This window comes from Micropterus salmoides, unplaced genomic scaffold, assembly GCF_014851395.1.
Source record: "Micropterus salmoides isolate LMB-PRFRI ecotype aquatic unplaced genomic scaffold, ASM1485139v1 Ms_hic_scaffold_1, whole genome shotgun sequence".
Classification (NCBI taxonomy): domain Eukaryota; kingdom Metazoa; phylum Chordata; class Actinopteri; order Centrarchiformes; family Centrarchidae; genus Micropterus; species Micropterus salmoides.
The window spans coordinates 3923012-3943258 of record NW_024040040.1 but is presented as its reverse complement, the minus strand read 5'-3'; the positions used below and the strand labels follow the sequence as shown (position 1 = coordinate 3943258).

The 20247-nt window shown below is 44.5% G+C and overlaps 3 protein-coding genes and 1 long non-coding RNA gene across 5 annotated transcripts in view; 2 read left to right on the top strand and 2 right to left on the bottom strand.

Moving 5' to 3' along the window:
• LOC119916213 (NLR family CARD domain-containing protein 3-like) overlaps positions 1-20247 on the top strand; it is a 795320-nt gene that overhangs the window by 493154 nt on the left and 281919 nt on the right.
• LOC119896981 lies at positions 4351-10535 on the top strand. Its single transcript, XM_038710519.1, has 4 exons — positions 4351-4407; positions 5579-7010; positions 8037-8933; positions 10020-10535. The coding sequence occupies exons 2-4, from the start codon at positions 5660-5662 to the stop codon at positions 10409-10411; spliced, it is 2640 nt and encodes an 879-aa protein (XP_038566447.1). The 5' UTR covers positions 4351-4407; positions 5579-5659; the 3' UTR covers positions 10412-10535.
• Positions 9514-10089, bottom strand: LOC119918233. Its single transcript, XR_005447413.1, has 2 exons — positions 9984-10089; positions 9514-9778 (listed from the first exon to the last, which is right to left on the bottom strand). It is a non-coding gene; the product is annotated as an uncharacterized LOC119918233 (long non-coding RNA).
• On the bottom strand, positions 11942-18679 carry fbxo3 (F-box protein 3). 2 transcript variants are annotated; one of them, XM_038725091.1, is made up of 12 exons: positions 18524-18679; positions 17008-17097; positions 16686-16849; positions 15903-16017; positions 15459-15663; positions 15230-15275; positions 15044-15128; positions 14524-14646; positions 14331-14446; positions 14101-14208; positions 13948-14030; positions 11942-13280 (listed from the first exon to the last, which is right to left on the bottom strand). In XM_038725091.1, exons 1-12 carry the CDS (start codon positions 18613-18615, stop codon positions 13137-13139), a joined length of 1371 nt encoding a protein of 456 aa, XP_038581019.1. In that variant the 5' UTR covers positions 18616-18679; the 3' UTR covers positions 11942-13136. The 2 variants fall into 2 exon arrangements, with proteins under 2 accessions (XP_038581019.1, XP_038580988.1); XM_038725060.1 differs by having other exon boundaries at positions 11942-13283; positions 18524-18677.

Genomic DNA, 20247 nt, shown 5'->3' with positions numbered 1-20247 from the left:
TTAGTTGAAAATAACGTTACTTGCGTCAGTTAGCTTATTTAAGTTAAATAACGTTACTTGCGTCAGTTAGCTTATGTAGTTAAATAACGTTACTTGCGTCAGTTAGCTTATTAAGTTAAATAACGTTACTTGCGTCAGTTAGCTTATTAAGTTAAATAACGTTACTTGCGTCAGTGAGCTCATTTAAGTTAAATAACGTTACTTGCGTCAGTGAGCTCATTTAAGTTAAATAACGTTACTTGCGTCAGTGAGCTCATTTAAGTTAAATAACGTTACTTGCGTCAGTTAGCTCATTTAAGTTAAATAACGTTACTTGCGTCAGTTAGCTTATGTTAGTTAAATAACGTTACTTGCGTCAGTTAGCTTATGTTAGTTAAATAACGTTACTTGCGTCAGTTAGCTTATGTTAGTTAAATAACGTTACTTGCGTCAGTTAGCTTATGTTAGTTAAATAACGTTACTTGCGTCAGTTAGCTTATTTAAGTTAAATAACGTTACTTGCGTCAGTGAGCTTATTTAAGTTAAATAACGTTACTTGCGTCAGTTAGCTTATGTTAGTTAAATAACGTTACTTGCGTCAGTTAGCTTATGTTAGTTAAATAACGTTACTTGCGTCAGTTAACTTATTTAAGTTAAGTAACATTACTTGCGTCAGTTAGCTTATGTAAGTTAAATAACGTTACTTGCGTCAGTTAGCTTAAGTTAAATAACGTTACTTGCGTCAGTTAGCTTAAGTTAAATAACGTTACTTGCGTCAGTTAGCTTATGTAAGTTAAATAACGTTACTTGTGTAGCCAAAAAAAACCAAAAACTTTTTGTTTCACACGAGAAATGAACGCTAAAATTTACCCTACTTCTCCCAGTGCTTTACAAACTGATGCCAACGGGTCTTGACCAAGCGATGACTATGTCTTGACTATGTGATGACTTGATATGTTTTGTAAAAACTCCTTGCTGCTGTTATGAGTTAAGAGACTGCTTTGTTTTTGGCGGACGGGGTGAAAGTAATATAGTAACGTAACGAGTTACTTTTATCACCCAGTAATAAGTAATATTATCATACTTTTTTTAAGGAGTAACTAGTCACTTATTACAGTTTCTGAGTAACTTGTCCAACACTGCTCACATTGCAGTTTGGTCAGCTTTAAGAAAAAGCCGTGTTCTGGGTTAAAGTCAGTAAATAACAGAAGTCAAAATAAATCAACATTTATTTGTCTGTGAAGGTTCTCAGTCATCCAGGTCATCGTTATCCAGCGAAGGTTGAAGTCAAGGGTACCTGCGCCCCTAACCCTTCTCCTGCATGGAGGTTCCGGGTCCAACCGCATCCTTAGGTCACGCAACTTCCTCCTTTCCCAACATCGCACGGCGGCTGGCGGTTGTAATAATGAGCTGAACAAACAACCCATATTTCATATGGGTGTTTTCCTGGTGAGGACAGTCTCATGAATCTATCTGGCAATAAAGATGATTTTGAAAGCTCCAGAACAAGCGAGTACGTGGACCCTGTCAAAATAAGAAACACTGACAGTTGTGGCCCCTCCAGGCTTCCATAGAGTCGCTTCTGAGCCTTTCAGAAAAGCGTTAAAACCAACAATACTTCATATAATCGTTGGCGTGCAGAGAGTCGTGCTCACGCTCTCCTCTCGTAACGCCGGCCTCTTCTCACCGCGTACTCGAGGGTGAACGTCTCCTCAGGGCAACGTTTTCTCACCGACTGATGGTCTGACCAGTAAAAACTGCTGTTACTGTGTACTTGTACTTATCTGATCATCATTACTTTGTAAAAGAGAATGAAACATGAGAGGAACTAAGAAAAGCTGAAGCTCCTTTAGAGGCTTGAGCACAACGGAGCACCATTATTCTACAGCTGCTAGACTCTCCTGGGCATGACAGACCAGTTAAATATCACCTGGTGTGAGGTGCGTCCAGTGACTTCTGTATACACCTTTTGTGTTTACATACTTCATACTGTGCACGTAGCTTGGCGTAATAAATGTGAACCTCATGGTGACGCTAGAGGACAAGTCGATCGCCAACCTCAGCAGGATTTATCCTCTGCGAACGCACAGTGTGTGTGTGTGTGTGTGTGTGTGTGTGTGTGTGTGTGTGTGTGTGTGCAGGAACAGCTGTGTTTAGGAAGCTGAATGGGATGTTTCAGCCTGCCTCAACAGGCCAGCACTGATTACTGACACACACACACACACGCGTGTCAAACTCAAGAATGCACATGCCTCCTGACCCAAAACTTCAGCTTTTGCCACGAGCCACAAAGATTCAAGTTCAACACAAGATATGCAGCTGCAGCAGCAACAGTAGTACCAGTAGTAGTACTACAAGCAGCGTTATGAGTCGCAGTAACAACAGCTGCAGAAAGAAAAGGACTGCAGCAGCTGTAATCTGGAAAATACTGCAGCTAGTCAACACTTCCCTCCATTAATCTCTCTCTCTTTCTGCTCAAAGCAAAGCTCGCTCGCCCCGCGCACACACACACAAAAGGTTCTGGAGATAACAGAGTGTGTGTGTATGTGTGTTAACAGAGTCCTGACAGCTAGCGGACAAAATGACCTACATCTGAGCACACACACACACACACACACACTCTTATCTGCAGCATTTCTTCTAACGTCTTCATTTTAAACTTCTCCGTGCATCCTCTACCTCTCTCTCTCTCTCACCTTTTAAGCATGACATGTCGCCCTCGCTCGCCCCGGCATCCCTCAACATGTGTGTGAAAGTGAATCTCTGCTAACACAGACTGAAAACACAAGTTCAAGCGCAGACTCCTCGCTCTGCCTCGTCCTACCACAATAAAAGCCCCCTCCCTCCTCTCTCTCTCTCTCTCTGCTCTCACCAATCCTCGCTCAACCCCTAACTTTCTCTCTCCCATCATCCCCTCTCCAGTGGGAGAAGTACTCACATCCTTTACTGCACTAAAGTACCACTCTGCTAAAATACTCCACTGCAAGTAAAAGTCCTGCATTTCCTTCAGTAAAAGTTTTATCAGCAACAGCAAGAAAAAAGAAACACTCCACTGTCCAAAAATACAGATTTCAAGTTATTTTAATACTATTATTACTATATTTTAATAAAATGTAAAAAGGATCCAGAATATATATAAACATTATTATTTGTCTGTTAACCTCAGATCAATTAAATTTCATCTTCGTTAGTATTTCTAGAGCTCAGTGTTTATTGATCAGATATCTGTAAGTGATGTGTTCACGTGACAAACACTAATCTTTATGATAAGTGTGTTTCTGTTAACTAATCTTTTCCTCGCCCTTCAATGCAGAGACATCATAATGTTACACAGATTCTTCCAGCGGGGACTTTACAGAGGTTTGATTAAATATATTCTATCGTTCTCATTTTATCTGTAAATGTGTGCAAAAAAGTGTCCATAACAACAGGTCAGCGGTTTATTTTGAAAAAAACCAAAGTGATAAAACGTTCTGTAAATGCTTTTTGGTTTATTATCACAATAAAACCAAATAATTGATCTGACTGTTATCAATGTGCTGGAATATGAATTTGTGTGATATGAAAATCAGCACATATTTAATGAGGAAATATCTATTTTGCAGATGAAAGAATAAAAACCAAAAAGCTTTTATTTTAATGTTTACATTTAGCTTGTAAAGTTTCACTGTGATGCGAGTAAGTTAGGAAAGAAGCCTATTTGGAGTCTCGAGAAGTAAACTTGAGTAAAAGCACTTTGTTGCGTGTTAAATCACCGTGTTGCAGTACCTGTGTACCTCTGACAACTGTCACCTGGCAACCAACCAACCAAGCATCACACACACCTGACGGAAACATGATGTCGCACCGAAATGGGTGGTGGAAGACTGAAGTCTGCTGCTGCTCCTCGGCAGGTGTTTGCCTCTCCAGATAAAAATAGCTTCATTAATCACCTTAGTCTGCCCTGGATCCACACACAGTATAACCCAGTTACTCAGCAGCATCTATTATAATATTCTGTCTGTGTTTGAGGTTGCTTAATGTTGTTACATAACAGAAAATAGATTTCATTTGGTTACTACAGCAGGAAACAAACCACTCAGCTGCTTTAAAATCTCTTAATTACTGATCAATGTGAGTGTGGGTCAAAGTTCATGTATAGTACTAGAGTATATCAGTTGTATTTGTTCATTTATTTGTAATATTATTATTAAAATCCGGGTTATTTGCAGGTTCTAGCATCTATTAAGCGATCACAACAAAGAAAAACCTGTTAATTTAAAGCAGGGCTGAGATCTCGCGATACTTGTGGCTAGTGGGGGACAGAGAGCTCGGTTGACGTGATTGCAGCGATTGGTCAATCGCCAGACTGCCGAAGCGAGCCGATTGGCTGTGCTTTAGGTAAACAAGGAAGTGAGCGTTAGCCTCTCAGCGGGCTGAAGCTAATCGGTGGGTCCGGTCTAAACATGTAAACATGAAGGTTTAACACATTTAAAATTATTTTCCCGAATGATTATCCGTCAGTTCCGGTTGAGCAGCTTTTTTTAAACATAAACACATTCGGCGGTAGAGGCAGTTGGCTGCGCAAGTGTTGTTTTAAAGCGCGTTAGCCTGGATGTTAAATTAGCCTGCAGCGGTCCGTTATTCCATTGTTCCACAGCCTGCTGCAGAAACCGGGATGTTTACCGTTATTACATTATAGTTACAATCCCGGGACTAACCCGGAATAACACGGGAAGCAGCGAATTTATGATGAGACAAGTCTCATTTTTGAACGAGTCATGTTGTCCCCACTATTTATTTTAGTTTGGTAAAACAGCGATAATGTGAACGAAGTCTGGTGAACGGTTTGTTTCTGTGGCTCGAGTTTATCAGCTGAACATAAATAGTAACTGGCTCTTGAGACCATCATAACATCTCATGTAGGGCTTCATTCAATCAGTACTGATGGTTTTTCAATTAATATTTTAGCCTGTGCAGCATCAGAAAGTAGTGAATCAAGCTCATCACCAGGATTTAGCCAGGATTTTAGAAATACCGTATTTTCTCAAATGATGGTCGTGTGGATAAACTCATAATCATATTCGGCATGCCAACCGAGCTTAATCTACATTTCCATGGCTTTAACGTAAAGGTCCAGTGTGTAATATTTCTGAGGATCTATTGTCAGAACTGCAGTATAAGATCCATAACTATGTTTTCAGTGGTGTGTAAAGACCTTACATAATGAATGTTTTTATTACTTACCTATCTGCACACACCGCAGGTCCTCTTACATGGAGGTCAGCATGTTTTTTTATACAGTATCCCAAACGGACACACTGCTCTACAGAGCGCGTTTCGTCGCTACCTGATGTCTGCACGTTGTTTATAGGCTCTGATAATGTTAATCCAACACATCTTTGTAGTAGCGTCCGTGTTGATTCTACTTAAGAGCACCTGAACACACACTGGAGTCAGAAAAAAACAAGTTCACAACTCAGGAAATGGGACAGTGAATGCACCACTAGATGCCACTAAAGCTTACACACTGAACCTTTAATAAATTCAGTATAATCATGGTGTTTCAACACATTGTTGTTCTGGATTACTCATCTGAAGTGTTATTGTCCTTTTTCAGTCACTGCGGGTGTGTGCGTGTTAATGTCCGTACGGGCCACTGAATTTTCCAGCACGCAGTAGAGGGGCGAACTTGAGGAGCATGGCGCCCAGACGGAAATTTGATTTCAAATTCAAAGAGAGGGTTTTGCAGTACGCGGAGACACATTCAAGCGAGAAAACGGCAAAGTACTTCAACATCGACTCAAAAAGAATCAGGGATTGGCGTAAACAGAAGGACGAGCTGCTATTGGCCGACAAGGGGAGGGCGCGGCTAACCGGAGGCGGGAGGAAGAAGCTTAGCGTGGAGCTGGAGGAAAGGCTTTCAGAGTGGATCTACTCGATGCGGGACAAACATGACAGAGTGTCAAGAAATATGATCAAACATAAAGCGCTGGAGATCTACCCCTCGGTGAGCGACGGAGGCAAGATGTTTGTGGCTAGCGCGGGTTGGCTACAAAGATTTCTAAAGCGCAACGACCTCTCACTTCGGCGCCGCACGACCATGACCCCGAAAGATCCGAATCTACTCACCGAGAAACTGGTTTCGTTTGTCGACTACATCGGAAAGGCGGTCCGCTCGAAAGGGATCTTAGAGAGCGACATCATTGCGATGGACGAGGCCACGGTTTGGTTTCACACGGCGTCCCCGGCTGCAGAAGGTGTGAACGGCGCGGCCCCGAAAGCCACAGGACCCGAGGACAGCCATCTCACCGTTGTCCTCGCCGCCAAGGCCGACGGCACCAAACTGAAGCCGTACATCGTGTTCAGAGGGGGCGCTGTGGAAGCGATGGCGATGCAGCAGCACGTCTCTGGCGCGGTCATTTCCTCGTCAGTGAACGGCTGGATGAACGACGCCCTCACCGCAGACTGGCTCCAGTCCGTGGTGGGGAAGTTCAACGCCACGCCGCGGCTCCTGGTGTGGGACTCGTACCGCTGTCACATCGGAGCCGCCACCAAAGCTGAACTGAAACGCGGCTACAACATCACGACAGCGGAGATCCCGGGAGGCGGCACTAAATACGTCCAAGCCCCCGATGTGATGTGGAACCAGCCCTTCAAGCAGAGTCTGCACGACGCCTACGATCGGTGGGCGGCCGGGGACGCCGATAAGGACTACGCCGCCGGTGGGAACCTGAAAGCCCCCGCACGCCGCCTGCTGGTGGACTGGGTGGTCGCAGCCTGGGACAAGCTGGACAAGGACATGATCAGAGAGTCGTTCAAAGCTTGCGGACTGTCCGTGAAAAGTGACGGGAGCGAGGACGACCTCATCCTCTGCTTCAGGGAGGGGCAGCCCTGCGCCGCCGGGCGGGAGGCCCTGACCCGGCTCCGACAGCAGAGCTGGGAGAACTGGTGCCAGGCGGCCCAGGAGGCGGAGGAAGACGAAGAGGAGCTATTTAACAATGAACTTGTTGTTCTTGATGATGAGGAGGAGGAGAACGATGATGATGATGGTGAGGATGATGAACCTGATGGTCGTTATCAGATGTTAGAATGTTTACGTGACGACTCGCACTTCAAATTAAGATGCTCACACGTGTAAATTTACATGAGGACAAGTTAAATTACTGTCTGCCACCTCTGCAACACCGTTTCAGAACAATATGCTTTCAAATAAATTTATCTTTATATTCATCAGTCAAACATTCTGATACTTTCTGCTTCGTCGTCATTTAATCCCGCACATCCTGCAAATGTTTCACAATAAAAGCCTCATTAGGAAATGATTCTCTAACGGGAGCTTCGTACTGATCTAATGGTGCGTTCCATTCACCTCGGAAGTCGGAGCTGGGAATGACGTCACAGCCGAGGGACGGCGTTCCAGTGCTGATAAGGACGCATCGGGCGGTATTTTGCACATACAAACGCCGCAGCTACGAGTTGGACAGGGCTGTTTTTAATGAGACTCAGCTTCCACTACTGTTGATGCTCAGAGCAGCCATCGTGGATTTTGAGGTCGGGTTGGCGAGGTTCTCCCGACTTTCGGAGTTAGGAATCCGACTGATGGCGGCGTTTCAATGCAAATTATCAACTCGGAAACTGCGACTTCCCGTGTTAAATTGAACGCACCATGAATCAAAGGCAGTCTCTAATAGAAGCCTGGTTTCTCCTGCAGCTCAGCTAATTAAAGGCCCCGGCCACTATTTGAGAACGTACGGTACTGAGGTCACAAAGTTACCACCCAACACCAGAAAGAAAGTTTATTTCATAACTGTTTTCACTCTCGATTAATCCGCCAACTGTTGTTCTGGTCAGTGAAACGTCTTATTTTAAAACCCGAAAAAAAAAAACAAGAAAATATTCACATTTAGGAAACCGGAAACTGAATTTCTGCCAGATTTGCTTGAAAAACTATGATTAAAATGATCAGTAGTTGACTTCATCTCTAAATTCTTTGTCTTGATAATAATTTGAGTCTCTTGGTTTGTCTGTTAAAGTTTCTGACTGTGTTTGAATGAACTTTATCGATCTCTGTCCAGCCTCTGTAGGAGCAGCCATGTCTGTCATCAAACAAACTCGCGGTGAAGCGGGCGGCGGCGTCGCGGCTCACCTGCAGTGCCCCTTCTGCGGCCATTTCTCCAAGAGCCACGCCCACCAGCTGTCCCACACGGCGGCGTCTCACCCGTCCTGCCTGGACGACGTGGCGGTGGGTCGCCTGGGAAACATCGTGCTGTACCAGAGCACCGCCCGGCTGTTCCACTGCTCCGACTGCTTCTTCACCTGCCGGGACTTCACCAAGCTGTACAAACACATCATCTCCAAACACTGCATGGACGAGAGGGAGGGGGGAGGGGGGGAGGAGGGGGAGGAGAAGACGGGAGAGGAAGGGGAGGAGGAGGAGGAGGAGAAGACGGGGGAGGAAGGGGAGGAGGAGACAGCGGAGGAGGGGGCGGAGAAGACGGGAGAGGAAGGGGAGGAGGGGGAGAAGGAGGAAGGGAAGGACGCTCTCAAAAGAAAGAGGAACAGTGAGGCTGAGGAGGAGGAGGAAGAGGAGGGGCGTGGTGAAGTTGGCGCCTCTCAGAGACCGGAGTCGGCCAAAGCAGACAGCGAAGGCGGTGAAAGCGTGCTGATGTTCGACGGCGCCGGTTACTGCTGCCTCATCTGCGGCTGGAAGACCAAGCTGAAAGGTCTGGGCATCAACCACGTGGTGAGGAAGCACGACATCCCCAAAGCGTACGCCTCGCAGGCCGTCCGCCGGGACACGGCTGTCCTCAAACAGGCGCAGGGCGGCGGGGCGGCGGCTGAGGAGGAGGAGGCGGCGGCCGGGCTGAGCGGAGAGCTGCTGAGGGAGGAGATGGAGGCCACGGCCAAAGTGGTCCGTTTCACCTCCAACCGCTTCGTCTGTCTGATCTGTGGCTGGAAGACCAAACTGAAAGGTAGCGACGCTGCTGTTTGTCTTTCTGATGCAGGCCGCTCTTCAGGATTCCTTTCAGTGGCGTCCGTTCATGCGTCATGTCAAGAACCAAATAGCTTCTTTATTATTTCACACACTCTCCTGCCTACATTACCCACAATGCAACTGAACCGCAGACAGCTGGGTCATAGATCAAATCTTCACATTCATCAAGCTGCAACAATTAAAAGTTTTATATGAAAAATGATTTAAACGATCAAAGTAGGGCTGGACGATACAAAATGTTACCACGATCAAAAGTTTCATGTCTTCCGATATCGATAATTATCAGGATAAATATCAAATCTATTATTTATTTATTTAGTTTACAGGCAGATTTTTGCTCCCGAGTGAAAGTTGAGGAAACCTGATGGTTAGTTGGGGTTTAAACTTTACGCACTTCACAAATCTGAGGCAGAACATTCAAAACAATTGTGAGAAAATCTATTTTCAACAAAATAAACATCTTAATAAAAAATCTGTGATGATTAAAGTGAATAAAATGATTGAATATATAATGAACATTTATTATATTATTATTGGAAAAAATTATATTGCGATAATTATTGTTGGAGTTTTATTGTGCAGCCTTAGATCAAAATAGTTGTTGATTAATTTTCGAGTACAAGATGTACATGAGATACAGTTGAGTAGAAAGTGGCATGAGAAAAGTATCCAATGTGTACTAAATACAGTACTGCAGTAAATTTCCACCTCTGATATCAGGCCTCCCAACCCTGCTGCTGTGTGGACGGCAGATAAAAGTAGTTTGTACGACGTTTCGTGTGAATCCAAACAGTTTTTCTTCCAAAAAACTGAATATAAACCCTGAAAAAACGGGTCAGATTATCATTAAAAAGTGTTTCCTATCGTGAGTAAAAGTATCAGCATCAAGATATACTTTAAATACCACGAGTACAAGTACTCAGTTGCAGAACGGCCTGATTCAGAGTACTATATATACATATATATATATCTCAGTATTGTTGGATTATATTTATTGATCAAAGTGTTCATCACTTTAAAGGTGTACCTGTGGGTCAGTCTCTCCCTGCCCTTGATCTTGCAGGTTTTGCCATCAGTCACGTGGTGCGCAGCCACGACGTCGAGCGTCCGTACAGCTGCAAGGAATGCAAGCGCTCCTTCTTCCTGCCCAGCCGGCTGCAGCAGCACGTCCGAGCGGCTCACCGGCCCGGACGCTACGCCTGCCCCTTCTGCTGCTTCAGGTCCCACTTCCTGGGAGGCTTCAGGAGGCACTGCAGCCGCTGCAACGCCCGGGAGCAAGGGGAGGAGGGGGGAGGAGGAGGGGGAGGAGGAGGAGGAGCAGGGGAGGCCGAGGAGGAGGAGAACGAGGAGGAGGAGGAGATTGAGGACAGGAAGGAGACGAGAGGGAGGAAGAGGAGGAGGAGAGGGAGGGTGATAGTGGAAGAGGAGGAGGAGGAGGATGATGAGGAGGACTGAAGGACTCCTGTTGTTTACAGTTAGAAAGCACCGTTTTCAGTTTCACATGATCAGGTCCAGGTTTGTAAAGTCGACCTAAACGAGACCAAACGTCTGAATAAAGTGGTTTTCTACTGAGTTCTCATTATTGTCTTGAGGAGGTTTTATTGTCTTACGGGACCCCAAACTGAACTTTTCTTAAACTAACAATCTATTTATGTATTTTTTATTTCAACTCTTTCATAAGGGCGGCCTGGCCAAGACAGCGGCATAAAAAAGGTTACGGCGACAACAATAAACACAAGAAACATTAGCAGTAATTCAATTTAAATTGAAGCGTTCGACGCGGCCGATCATACATTTTTTGTGCCACGCCAGTCAAGCCCTTTGACGAAAACACACAGATAGCACGAGCTTTCATCATCAATGCCTTTAGATTGGTCAGCGAATATTTGAAGTATATTGGATTAATTCTGCAGGAGGAGTTGGTTAAAGTACGGAGGCTGTAAACGACCAAAAAAGAATCCAAAATGGCACTTTTACATCAAAATGGCAGACTTCCTGTTGGGTTTAGGTCATCGGATGATACACGTGCCTCAAAAGGTTCCATGCATCTACGTGAAGAGTCAATACTTGATAAAAAAAGAAAATATTATTAGTGATTGACTTATTGAAACAAATCAGTGTATAAATGGTTTTAATAATTAGAAATAACTAGTTTATACAATGTTTCGTCTATATGGAGGACAAAGAAAACAAAAATAATAAAGTGCTCAGTAAATAAACAAACATCCTATTAAATGCACCAAAAATACATAAAAAATAAATGTAGGAATTAAATTATACAATGAGATAAATTCTTCTCTTTTAAGTTGCTTCTTTAAATAAAACATTTATATAAATAAATAGGATAGAAAATGCAAAGGAAGAATAATACAGGCATAAATAAAAAGATTTTAAAAGATTATACAGGTAATTAAAATAAATAAGGTAATTAATACAAATGTGAATCAATAAAGAAGCAACTTAAAAGAGATGTCAATTTAATTAACAATTTTTTTAATGTATTTTTGGTGCATTTAATAGGATGATGTTTATTTACTGAGCTTTTTTCCTGTATAAATGTTTGCTTTTGACTCCGTCCTCCATTTCCTACATAACTGAGTGGAAATAAGTGGGAAAAAAAACGATTAGATTATCTCTAAAAAGTGTTTCCTGTCGTGTGTAAAAGTATCAGCATCAAAATATACTTTAAATACCAAAAGTACTCATGATGCTGAATAATAAATCTATATTATGTTAAGGTGGAGCTCAGCAGCCTCAATCTGCTGTCAAATAAATCAAGTACAATAAAGTACCTCAAAACTGCAGTACATTACCGACAGTAAACGTCGACTCTGCAGCGATGAACATTTGTTGTTTATTTAGCCAAACATACAAAACAAACCCACCAATCACATCAGAGAGCGACGACACGTCCGTCCAACGGAGAGAGAGAAGAAAGAAAATCTGCTTTATGCGATTAACAATGTGAAGCACCGAGCACAAAACGCCGACAGCCCCCTCTTCTTCTTCTGCACAAACTAAAAACAAGCTTTCTACTACATGGTCGCACGCCGCCCGCCATCAGCAAACAAAAAACATGATTAATCAGGGATTACATGAGGAACACCTCGTCTTTAAAGCCTTTCCCACCGCAGGAACGAGTCGTCGGTCATGATTGGTCGAGCTGCTGTGACGTCACGATCGCATCAACCAGGAGTACAGCAGTGATAGCGTAAGCTAACGTTCACCATCGTAGTTTAGCGTTTCTAGCGTGCTGACATTTGCTAATTAGCGGTTAAGTCAAACTTTGTCCTCACGGTGGCGCCAGACGAAAAGTCGGGTCTGCAAAGTCTCCGAGGCCGTCAAACGTAGAGAAGTAGTATGAAGTACCGTGAAGTACAAGTAGCTCTAAATCGTAGTAGAGCGCCACATTAACCTCATCAGTCCAGTGTGTGTGAATTTTATCTAAATCCTCGTCGAGACATTACAGATTAGCCGCTAGCGTGGCTAACATCGTCGATCCAGGAGGTGAAAGCGTTTATCTTAGCGCTGAGCGTGTCTTCTCAGGCTGCACGCAGCCAACACAACCCGAGTCGGGCCAGGCTGCATGTAGCCTGAAAGACGAAACCTGGGGCTTAAAACCAACAAACTGCCGCCAAGGGCTTTAAGGCAACTCTGACGCCATTTTGTCATCAAGTCGTCTGTCGTGTTGTCTGGATTCTGGCGGTTGGGCGCTCGGAGGATGAAACCCGCCCCCCCCCCCCGGGTTCCTGCTGTGGGAAAGAACCTTTAAAGAACCTTCTGACGGAGGAACCGCACCAAACCTTAAACATCAGATCAACATTCACACCAGGAGCGTCTTATAAAAAGCTCCGGCTCGCTCCTGATTGGCCCACAAAGTCTAGAAAGGAAGTTGCAGCAACCGGCGGCGGCCATCTTGTGTCCAAACCCACGAGGTCATCGTCCCGTCGGTCCGAGCTTATTTAAACTGTTTCACATCGTAACAAGAAAGAGTAGCACATCTTTTTAATAACACCTCGTCCACAGCCTCCTGTCCCCTGTGAGGTACTACATGTCCCAGAATCCCCTGCTGTCCGTCAGTCAGTCAGGCCACGAGGAGGCTTTAGTGTCGTCGGACCTGAATGGCTGACAGTCCGTCTGGTTGCCCCGGGCGACGCCGCAGCAGGTGGCGGCCGTGAGGTCAGATGTGTCGCGGGCACCACGCTCCCTCCAAGGCGGCCATGTTGATTCCTCTCAGGTCGCCGAAGTCGTCGCCGTCTCCGTCGCAGAACTCGCCGTCATCGTCGTGGTCGTCGAGGCGAGGCGTGTAACTGGTCGACGCCTTCTGCTGCAGGAGTAAGAATTTATTTTTTAATTACGAGTCTGAGCTGAAGAGGAGCGACCTGGTTTTTAGGAAGTATTTGCCGCAGTAAAAGTACTGATGTGGTGAAGTACAAAGTGAATATCTCCCTCCGAGAGGAAGTGGACAGTGGCGTGAACAGAAGATACTCAAGTAAAGTACAAATACCTCTAATTTGTACTTAAGTGCAGTAAATATAAAGTCTGTTTAAAGCTCGGCGTCTTTTTGGGAGCAAAGTTCTGATTTATTCATTCAGACGGGAATAAAAATATTAAAAATACGGAGCAGCTGTCAAACGTTTATTTTGTGTGTTCTGGAATAATTTAAAAAATGAATGACTGAAAAAAACCAACAACATGTGAAATAAGATGTTAAAACTACATTTTTAATATTTTGCGCTCTTTACAGACGCATCTCCCGTAATTTAGTCCAGACAGTGAATCTTTCATAAATTCTGCACTCGTTCCACATTAAGTCAAATATTTCAGGCCTTTTTCCCCCATTTTGATGATTTCAGCTCATGGAAATCAAAACTCCAGATTATAATAAACTGAGATGAACCTTCATCTGGACGGTGTCACGGGAGCAGTTTATTAAAAGAGCTCTGAACAATCTTAACCAGTTGGCGGGACGTCGTGTGATAATCGCTTACCGTTCGGCCCGGCGGCTCTCTGAAGGGCGGGCACACCATGTGGAAGCGAGGGATGGCCACGTGGAAAACTTCCTCTTTGTTGGCTACGAGAGAAACAAACATGAGACCAGCCGCAGCGCAGAGACAGAGTTTACTGCAGTGAGCGGACGTTACCCAGCCGGTGGAAGGTGTAGTGGCCCTCCATGTACTCTGACGGCGTGGAGAAGGTGGTGCAGCTCGCGTACTCGTGGACTTTCCCCGGCGTCATGACGGGAAACTCTCCTGCGCACACAGACAGTCACGATCGGCCTCTCTTTGTCTCACAGGTGAGGAATTTCAAACATTCGACATAAACAGGGTTATCAAAAATAAACAGCTGGCTGCGTGTGATGCGAGCAGCGTACCGACCACGCCGGGCCCCTGAACCTCCTCCACGTTGCCGTCGGAGGTGGTGATTTTCCAGTAGCGGCTGTCGAGCTGACAGGCGGCTTCGGGCGGCGCGCCGCTCGACATCTCTATCCTGCAAACACACGCTGGTTAAAACACGGCAGCGACACGCGACCGGAGAGGCGAGGCGAGGGACGGCGAGGCGGGTACCTGATGCGGTAGGTGAAGAAGAAGTGCGGCGGATGGACGGAGGAAAGCTCTGGCAGGAAGGCGGTGGAAACGGAGACGGTGATGTCGCCGGTGGTCGACACGCAGCCCTTATCGTGCACGTACCTGCAGACACAAGCGCAACGAAAAGACGAAACAGGAAGCTCAAATAAATAAATTACAAATAAATTAATAAAAATGTAAAAATATAAATAAATTAATAAAAATGTAAAAATATAAATAAATTACAAATAAATTAATAAAAATGTAAAAAAAAATAAATTAATAAAATAAATTAAAAATAAATTAATAAAATTTTTAAATATAAAAAAATAAAAAAATACATAATTAAAAATAAATTAATAAAATAAATAAAAATGTAAAAATAAAATAATTAAATAAATTACAAATAAATAAATTTTTTAAAATAAAGAAATAAAATAAATAAAATGTAAAAATAAAAATAAATATAAATTAATTAAAAATAAATAAGAAATAAACTGTTGGTGTGCAGGTGTGTTACCTGAAGATCTGGTCTCTGATGATTGGATAGTCTCCCGAGACGACGTGGTGGACGTAGGCGGTGAACCACTCCGAGAAACAGGAACCTGAAAGGAGCGCACAGTCCCAGTAACAGTTAGCATGGATGTGACTCTCATCTCTGGTTGAAATGTGAGTTTCAGCCTCTCGGAGGACACGATGAACGGACCTGTGATGAACATGTCGATGGCTGAAGGATCCTGAGCCGTCTGATCCTGAAGGGCAGAGAGACACGAGGAGCTTTAGACCGCCTGTCCAACTGCCTGCTGATCACACGTTTTACAAAAATACTTTGACTCAGAACGTCACAGCTGAACAAGACGACATTTCTAAATCACTCTGCTCTTTAACTCCCTCTCTGTAAAGCACTTTTATTTAGAGACGGGAAGGTTACGGACGGGGCAGGGGTAGAAGCTCTCGAACATCCTGCGGCCCTCGGCGGGCTGCAGCGCCATGTACTGGCTGAGTCCGGTGTGGAAGCAGAAGGTGAGCGGCAGGCAGCGCCTCATGCCCTTCCTCTGCTGGAAACCTCCGGCCGCCGTCTCCACGTCCAGCAGGACCTCCGAGCGGTAGTGGTTAGACAGGGACATGCTGCCCATCAGCCTGAGGGGACACAGGGGACACGGGGTCAGGGGCCACGCTCACACAGACAGGGACATGCTGCCCATCAGCCTGAGGGGACACAGGGGACACGGGGTCAGGGGCCACCCTCACACAGACACAGAGTCAGGGGCCTCCCTCACACAGACACAGAGTCAGGGGCCTCCCCCAGACAGACACAGAGTCAGGGGCCACGCTCACACAGACACAGAGTCAGGGGCCTCCCCCAGACAGGTACGGACCCCGGGATCACCAGTTTCTGTCCGTTGTGGATCCGGTACGAGCAGCGGTAGTCGTCTGGGAGTCTGCAGCCGATCTGAGCCTCGATGTCGTTAAGCTCCACCTCTGTGGCGCCCTCTGAGGAGGAAAACAAACACACCAGTGAGCCATGCAGTCTCTCCGTAGACGAAATGTTTCCCTCGATAAAAGGAAAACAAAACGAACCACCGGGGTGAGAGAGTTTCTAACAGAGCTGTGGAGCCAGCAGAACATAAACCCAACGCGACGCCTCGCCTTAGTGAAACAGCTGAATGTGATAAACTATCTGTCAGGCTGTAAATATATTATTATACTAACATTATACTTTAAAGAACAGATTTCAGGCTTCACTGTGGCCGAGCCAGGAACAACCTGCTGCCCACGCAACAGCTTCTTCACGGAAAGACATTTCTAATAATCAGTGCAAGCAAATCTCAAACATTTGACATTTGTTGGTCGGTAAAAGCAGAAACTTGCGCATTAATAATTGATTTGCCTTCAGAGACGGTGAAATGAGTGTGAAGACGCTATTCATTAATAATAAAAGGCTCGTTTGTTTCATCTACATTTAGACTTCTTACTGAATTTTTCATGACTCTCCGGCTTCACAAAAACGGCACTCAGATAAGTTTTACTGTCCTAAAAATGGTTTAGCACCGGGTCTGTGTCCTGATCATGAAGCACCTGGAGTGAAAGGAATATTTATGTACGTAGGACTGCAGCTCAGTACTCTGGCGGTACCAGTCTCCACCAGCAGGTGGCGTCACCTTTGAGCGATGCGATCATGCGAGGACACCTCTGCTGCAGGAAGCTCTTCAGCTGCTCCCAGGCCCTCTTCAGAACCGGGTAGTACTGGATGTAGCGGCCCAGGTCCCTGTAGTACTGTTTGAACAGACAGAACCAGGACACGCCGCTCTGCAGCCGGTCCGCACTGCGCGCACACGCACACACACACACACACACACACACACACATCAGAGAGAGCCAGGCTAGCCGATTCCCCCCGCTTCCACTCTTTATGCTAAGCTACGCTAATCACCTACAGGAAGACTGTTAAAAGTACTCGTGAAGTACTCGTGAAGTACTCACTCTGTCAGCAGCCAGTGTTTGGAGCAGAGCGGTTTCCACAGCGGGTTGTGTTTGTACAACTCGTTCAGCCTCCTGCTGACAAAACTGCAACTACACAGCAAAACACAGGAAAGTACTCGTACTGATCAATGTACTGATGAACACGGCAGGCAGGCAGAATACTTGTGTACTTTTACTGCAGACTCTTTAACTACATGCAACAGAATACTTGTGTACTTTTACTGCAGACTCTTTAACGACATGCAACAGAATACTTGTGTACTTTTACTGCAGACTCTTTAACTACATGCAACAGAATACTTGTGTACTTTTACTGCAGACTCTTTAACGACATGCAACAGAATACTTGTGTACTTTTACTGCAGACTCTTTAACGACATGCAACAGAATACTTGTGTACTTTTACTGCAGACTCTTTAACGACATGCAACAGAATACTTGTGTACTTTTACTGCAGACTCTTTAACGACATGCAACAGAATACTTGTGTACTTTTACTGCAGACTCTTTAACGACATGCAACAGAATACTTGTGTACTTTTACTGCAGACTCTTTAACTACATGCAACAGAATACTTGTGTACTTTTACTGCAGACTCTTTAACGACATGCAACAGAATACTTGTGTACTTTTACTGCAGACTCTTTAACGACATGAAACAGAATACTTGTGTACTTTTACTGCAGACTCTTTAACGACATGCAACAGAATACTTGTGTACTTTTACTGCCGACTCTTTAACGACATGAAACAGAATACTTGTGTACTTTTACTGCAGACTCTTTAACGACATGAAACAGAATACTTGTGTACTTTTACTGCAGACTCTTTAACTACATGCAACAGAATACTTGTGTACTTTTACTGCAGACTCTTTAACTACATGCAACAGAATACTTGTGTACTTTTACTGCAGACTCTTTAACGACATGAAACAGAATACTTGTGTACTTTTACTGCAGACTCTTTAACTACATGCAACAGAATACTTGTGTACTTTTACTGCCGACTCTTTAACGACATGAAACAGAATACTTGTGTACTTTTACTGCAGACTCTTTAACGACATGCAACAGAATACTTGTGTACTTTTACTGCAGACTCTTTAACGACATGAAACAAACGTAAACAAACTGCTAGCAGCTGTTAGCTTGCAGCTGTTAGCATGCAGCTGTTAGCATGCAGCTAACGGGTGCTAACTGTAGATCGTTATCTTATCCTAGCTGCCTGTTAGCTCGGTGCTACCTGACAGCTGCAGCTCGGGTCTGAGTGTAATTAATTATTTGCTGTAATCAGCTGACAGCTTCTTTTTCTTCCTCTCTGTGTGAATTTGTCGCTAAATCAGCAGCTAGCTCTGATGCTAAGCTTAGCAAGCTGCCTGAAGTAGTTGATGTTGTTGTTAGCAGCCTGCTAGCCGAGCAGCAGCCGCTAGCCTGCAGCGTGTTTACGTCTCTGCTCCTTAAAGAAAACAAACATTGTTTACTGTGTGACCGGGCTGCGGGGTCAGATACATACTGGATCAGGTCCCTGAAGCCCAGGAAGGATAAAATGTGCAGCAGCGGGTCTGAAGGGAGGTGATCCATCCGTAACTCCGTGGAAGCTGCCATTGTTAGCGCCGCTTCTTCTTCGCTTTCAGCTTTAACGGCAGCTGACAGCGCACGTTAAAGTGCGTCACCGCCACCTGCTGCCCTGGAGAGGTACACCTGTAACCACTGTTTCTCCCACAGAACTAAACTGATTAAAGGTTAAATACCTTTTATCTGACTAATTTCTTACAATCCAGACTCTCAGGTTAGAACTGGGTTTGACCATATGATCTTCTGTGGGGTCCCCCAGGGGCAGGGCGGCTTGTTCATTAGGGCGACGCCCCGCCAAACCGGGAAAGGCAGGGGATTTTTCTCACACTCACTACCACACTGTTAGTTAGCTGTGACTGTTTTCGACAGACAGTTTGACTCTGAATATCGCTGTCCAATCAATCAAGTCGTGTTCCGGGGAGTCCCGCCTCTTTTGGGGCAAATTCAGTCTGGTTGTAAATCGCCTACTAGGCTAATTTATGCTCCGTAAAATGCCAGAGGCTAAGCTAATAACTGAATCATTAGTTATTATTAATTGCCCCCCTGAGAGATTGGGCTGGAGCCGCCACTGCCCAGGGGTCAATTCTGGGTCCCCTCTTATTTCTTATACAATACAGATTTTCATTCTACACAGACGACACACAACTGTATGTCCCAATAAATCCTGGTGTTTGTTGAACAATTATTTTATCTTGTTTAATATATTTTATGTTCTGAGTTTTCTTTACTTTTTTTTGTTTTTACTACAAAGTGGTGGTGATAAAGGGGTGGTGATGGTACAGTGGGCAACACACGTCCCTCAACTAGGTTCGATTCCCGCTGTGATATTCACCATATTGTCTGTCTAAGGAAGACACTTAACCTCTAGCTGCTCCAGAGGTTTGAGACCTCTGACACAATTCTAAGTGGCTTTGGAGAAAAGCATTTGTAACTTTGGTTTAAAAGGTGCTGTAAAAACAGCAGCGGATGAAGTACACAAATTCTGTACTTGAGTACACATACCCTTGCTAAATATTACCCCACTAAAAGTAGAAGTCTTCAATTTAAATTTCTACTTGAAATATACTCAAGTAAAGTACAAATTCCTCTAATTTGTAATTAAGTACAGTACTCGGTTAAATGTACACAGTGTGCAGTGTAATTTGTGACTCCCAGTGTTAACAGACATACTCAGATCAGTAATATAAAATAAATATAATTACAGGTGAAACTGCACAGCAGTATTTAAAGTAAAACCATGCAGATGCAACATTAAAATGATGAACACATTAATAATTATAATATAATAATATAATAAACATTATGAAATGGGCTATTCTGCATAATGAGTACTGTTTCATTTGGTACTTTAAGGATATTTGGGTGCCAATACTATTTTAAATGCAGGACTTTAACTTGTATTTCTACCCTGTTGTATTACTATACTGTGAGTACTTCTTCCCTGTGTTTGCCCGGCAGACTTTCACCTCACAGTACCTGAGTAAATATTTGCTGTGAGTTGTGTCAATCAGACAGAAACTGTCAGTAGAGCTTCAGCTTCTCTGTTTAAACTCTGTATTTCTCTTTTGATCGCTTCACTTTGTTCCCGTGGTGTTGCGGATTTATTTGGTGTCTGAGCTGCTGAGGTTTACAGGTGCGAGCCGAGGGGAGGTGACGGGGTCT

What these genes read in the sequence shown, in the direction of transcription:
- LOC119896981 (XM_038710519.1), top strand. Translation starts at nt 5,660, where the DNA reads ATGGCGCCCAGACGGAAATTTGATTTCAAATTCAAAGAGAGGGTTTTG. An exon ending in GGAGAACGATGATGATGATG is followed by an intron (nt 7,011 to 8,036) that starts GTGAGGATGATG and finishes ATCTCTGTCCAG; the next exon opens with CCTCTGTAGGAGCAGCCATG. An exon ending in CTGGAAGACCAAACTGAAAG is followed by an intron (nt 8,934 to 10,019) that starts GTAGCGACGCTG and finishes TTGATCTTGCAG; the next exon opens with GTTTTGCCATCAGTCACGTG.
- fbxo3 (XM_038725060.1), bottom strand. Translation starts at nt 18,615, where the DNA reads ATGGCAGCTTCCACGGAGTTACGGATGGATCACCTCCCTTCAGACCCG. An exon ending in TCAGGGGCCCGGCGTGGTCG is followed by an intron (nt 14,209 to 14,330) that starts GTACGCTGCTCG and finishes CTGTGTGCGCAG; the next exon opens with GAGAGTTTCCCGTCATGACG. An exon ending in CTACACCTTCCACCGGCTGG is followed by an intron (nt 14,031 to 14,100) that starts GTAACGTCCGCT and finishes TTTCTCTCGTAG; the next exon opens with CCAACAAAGAGGAAGTTTTC.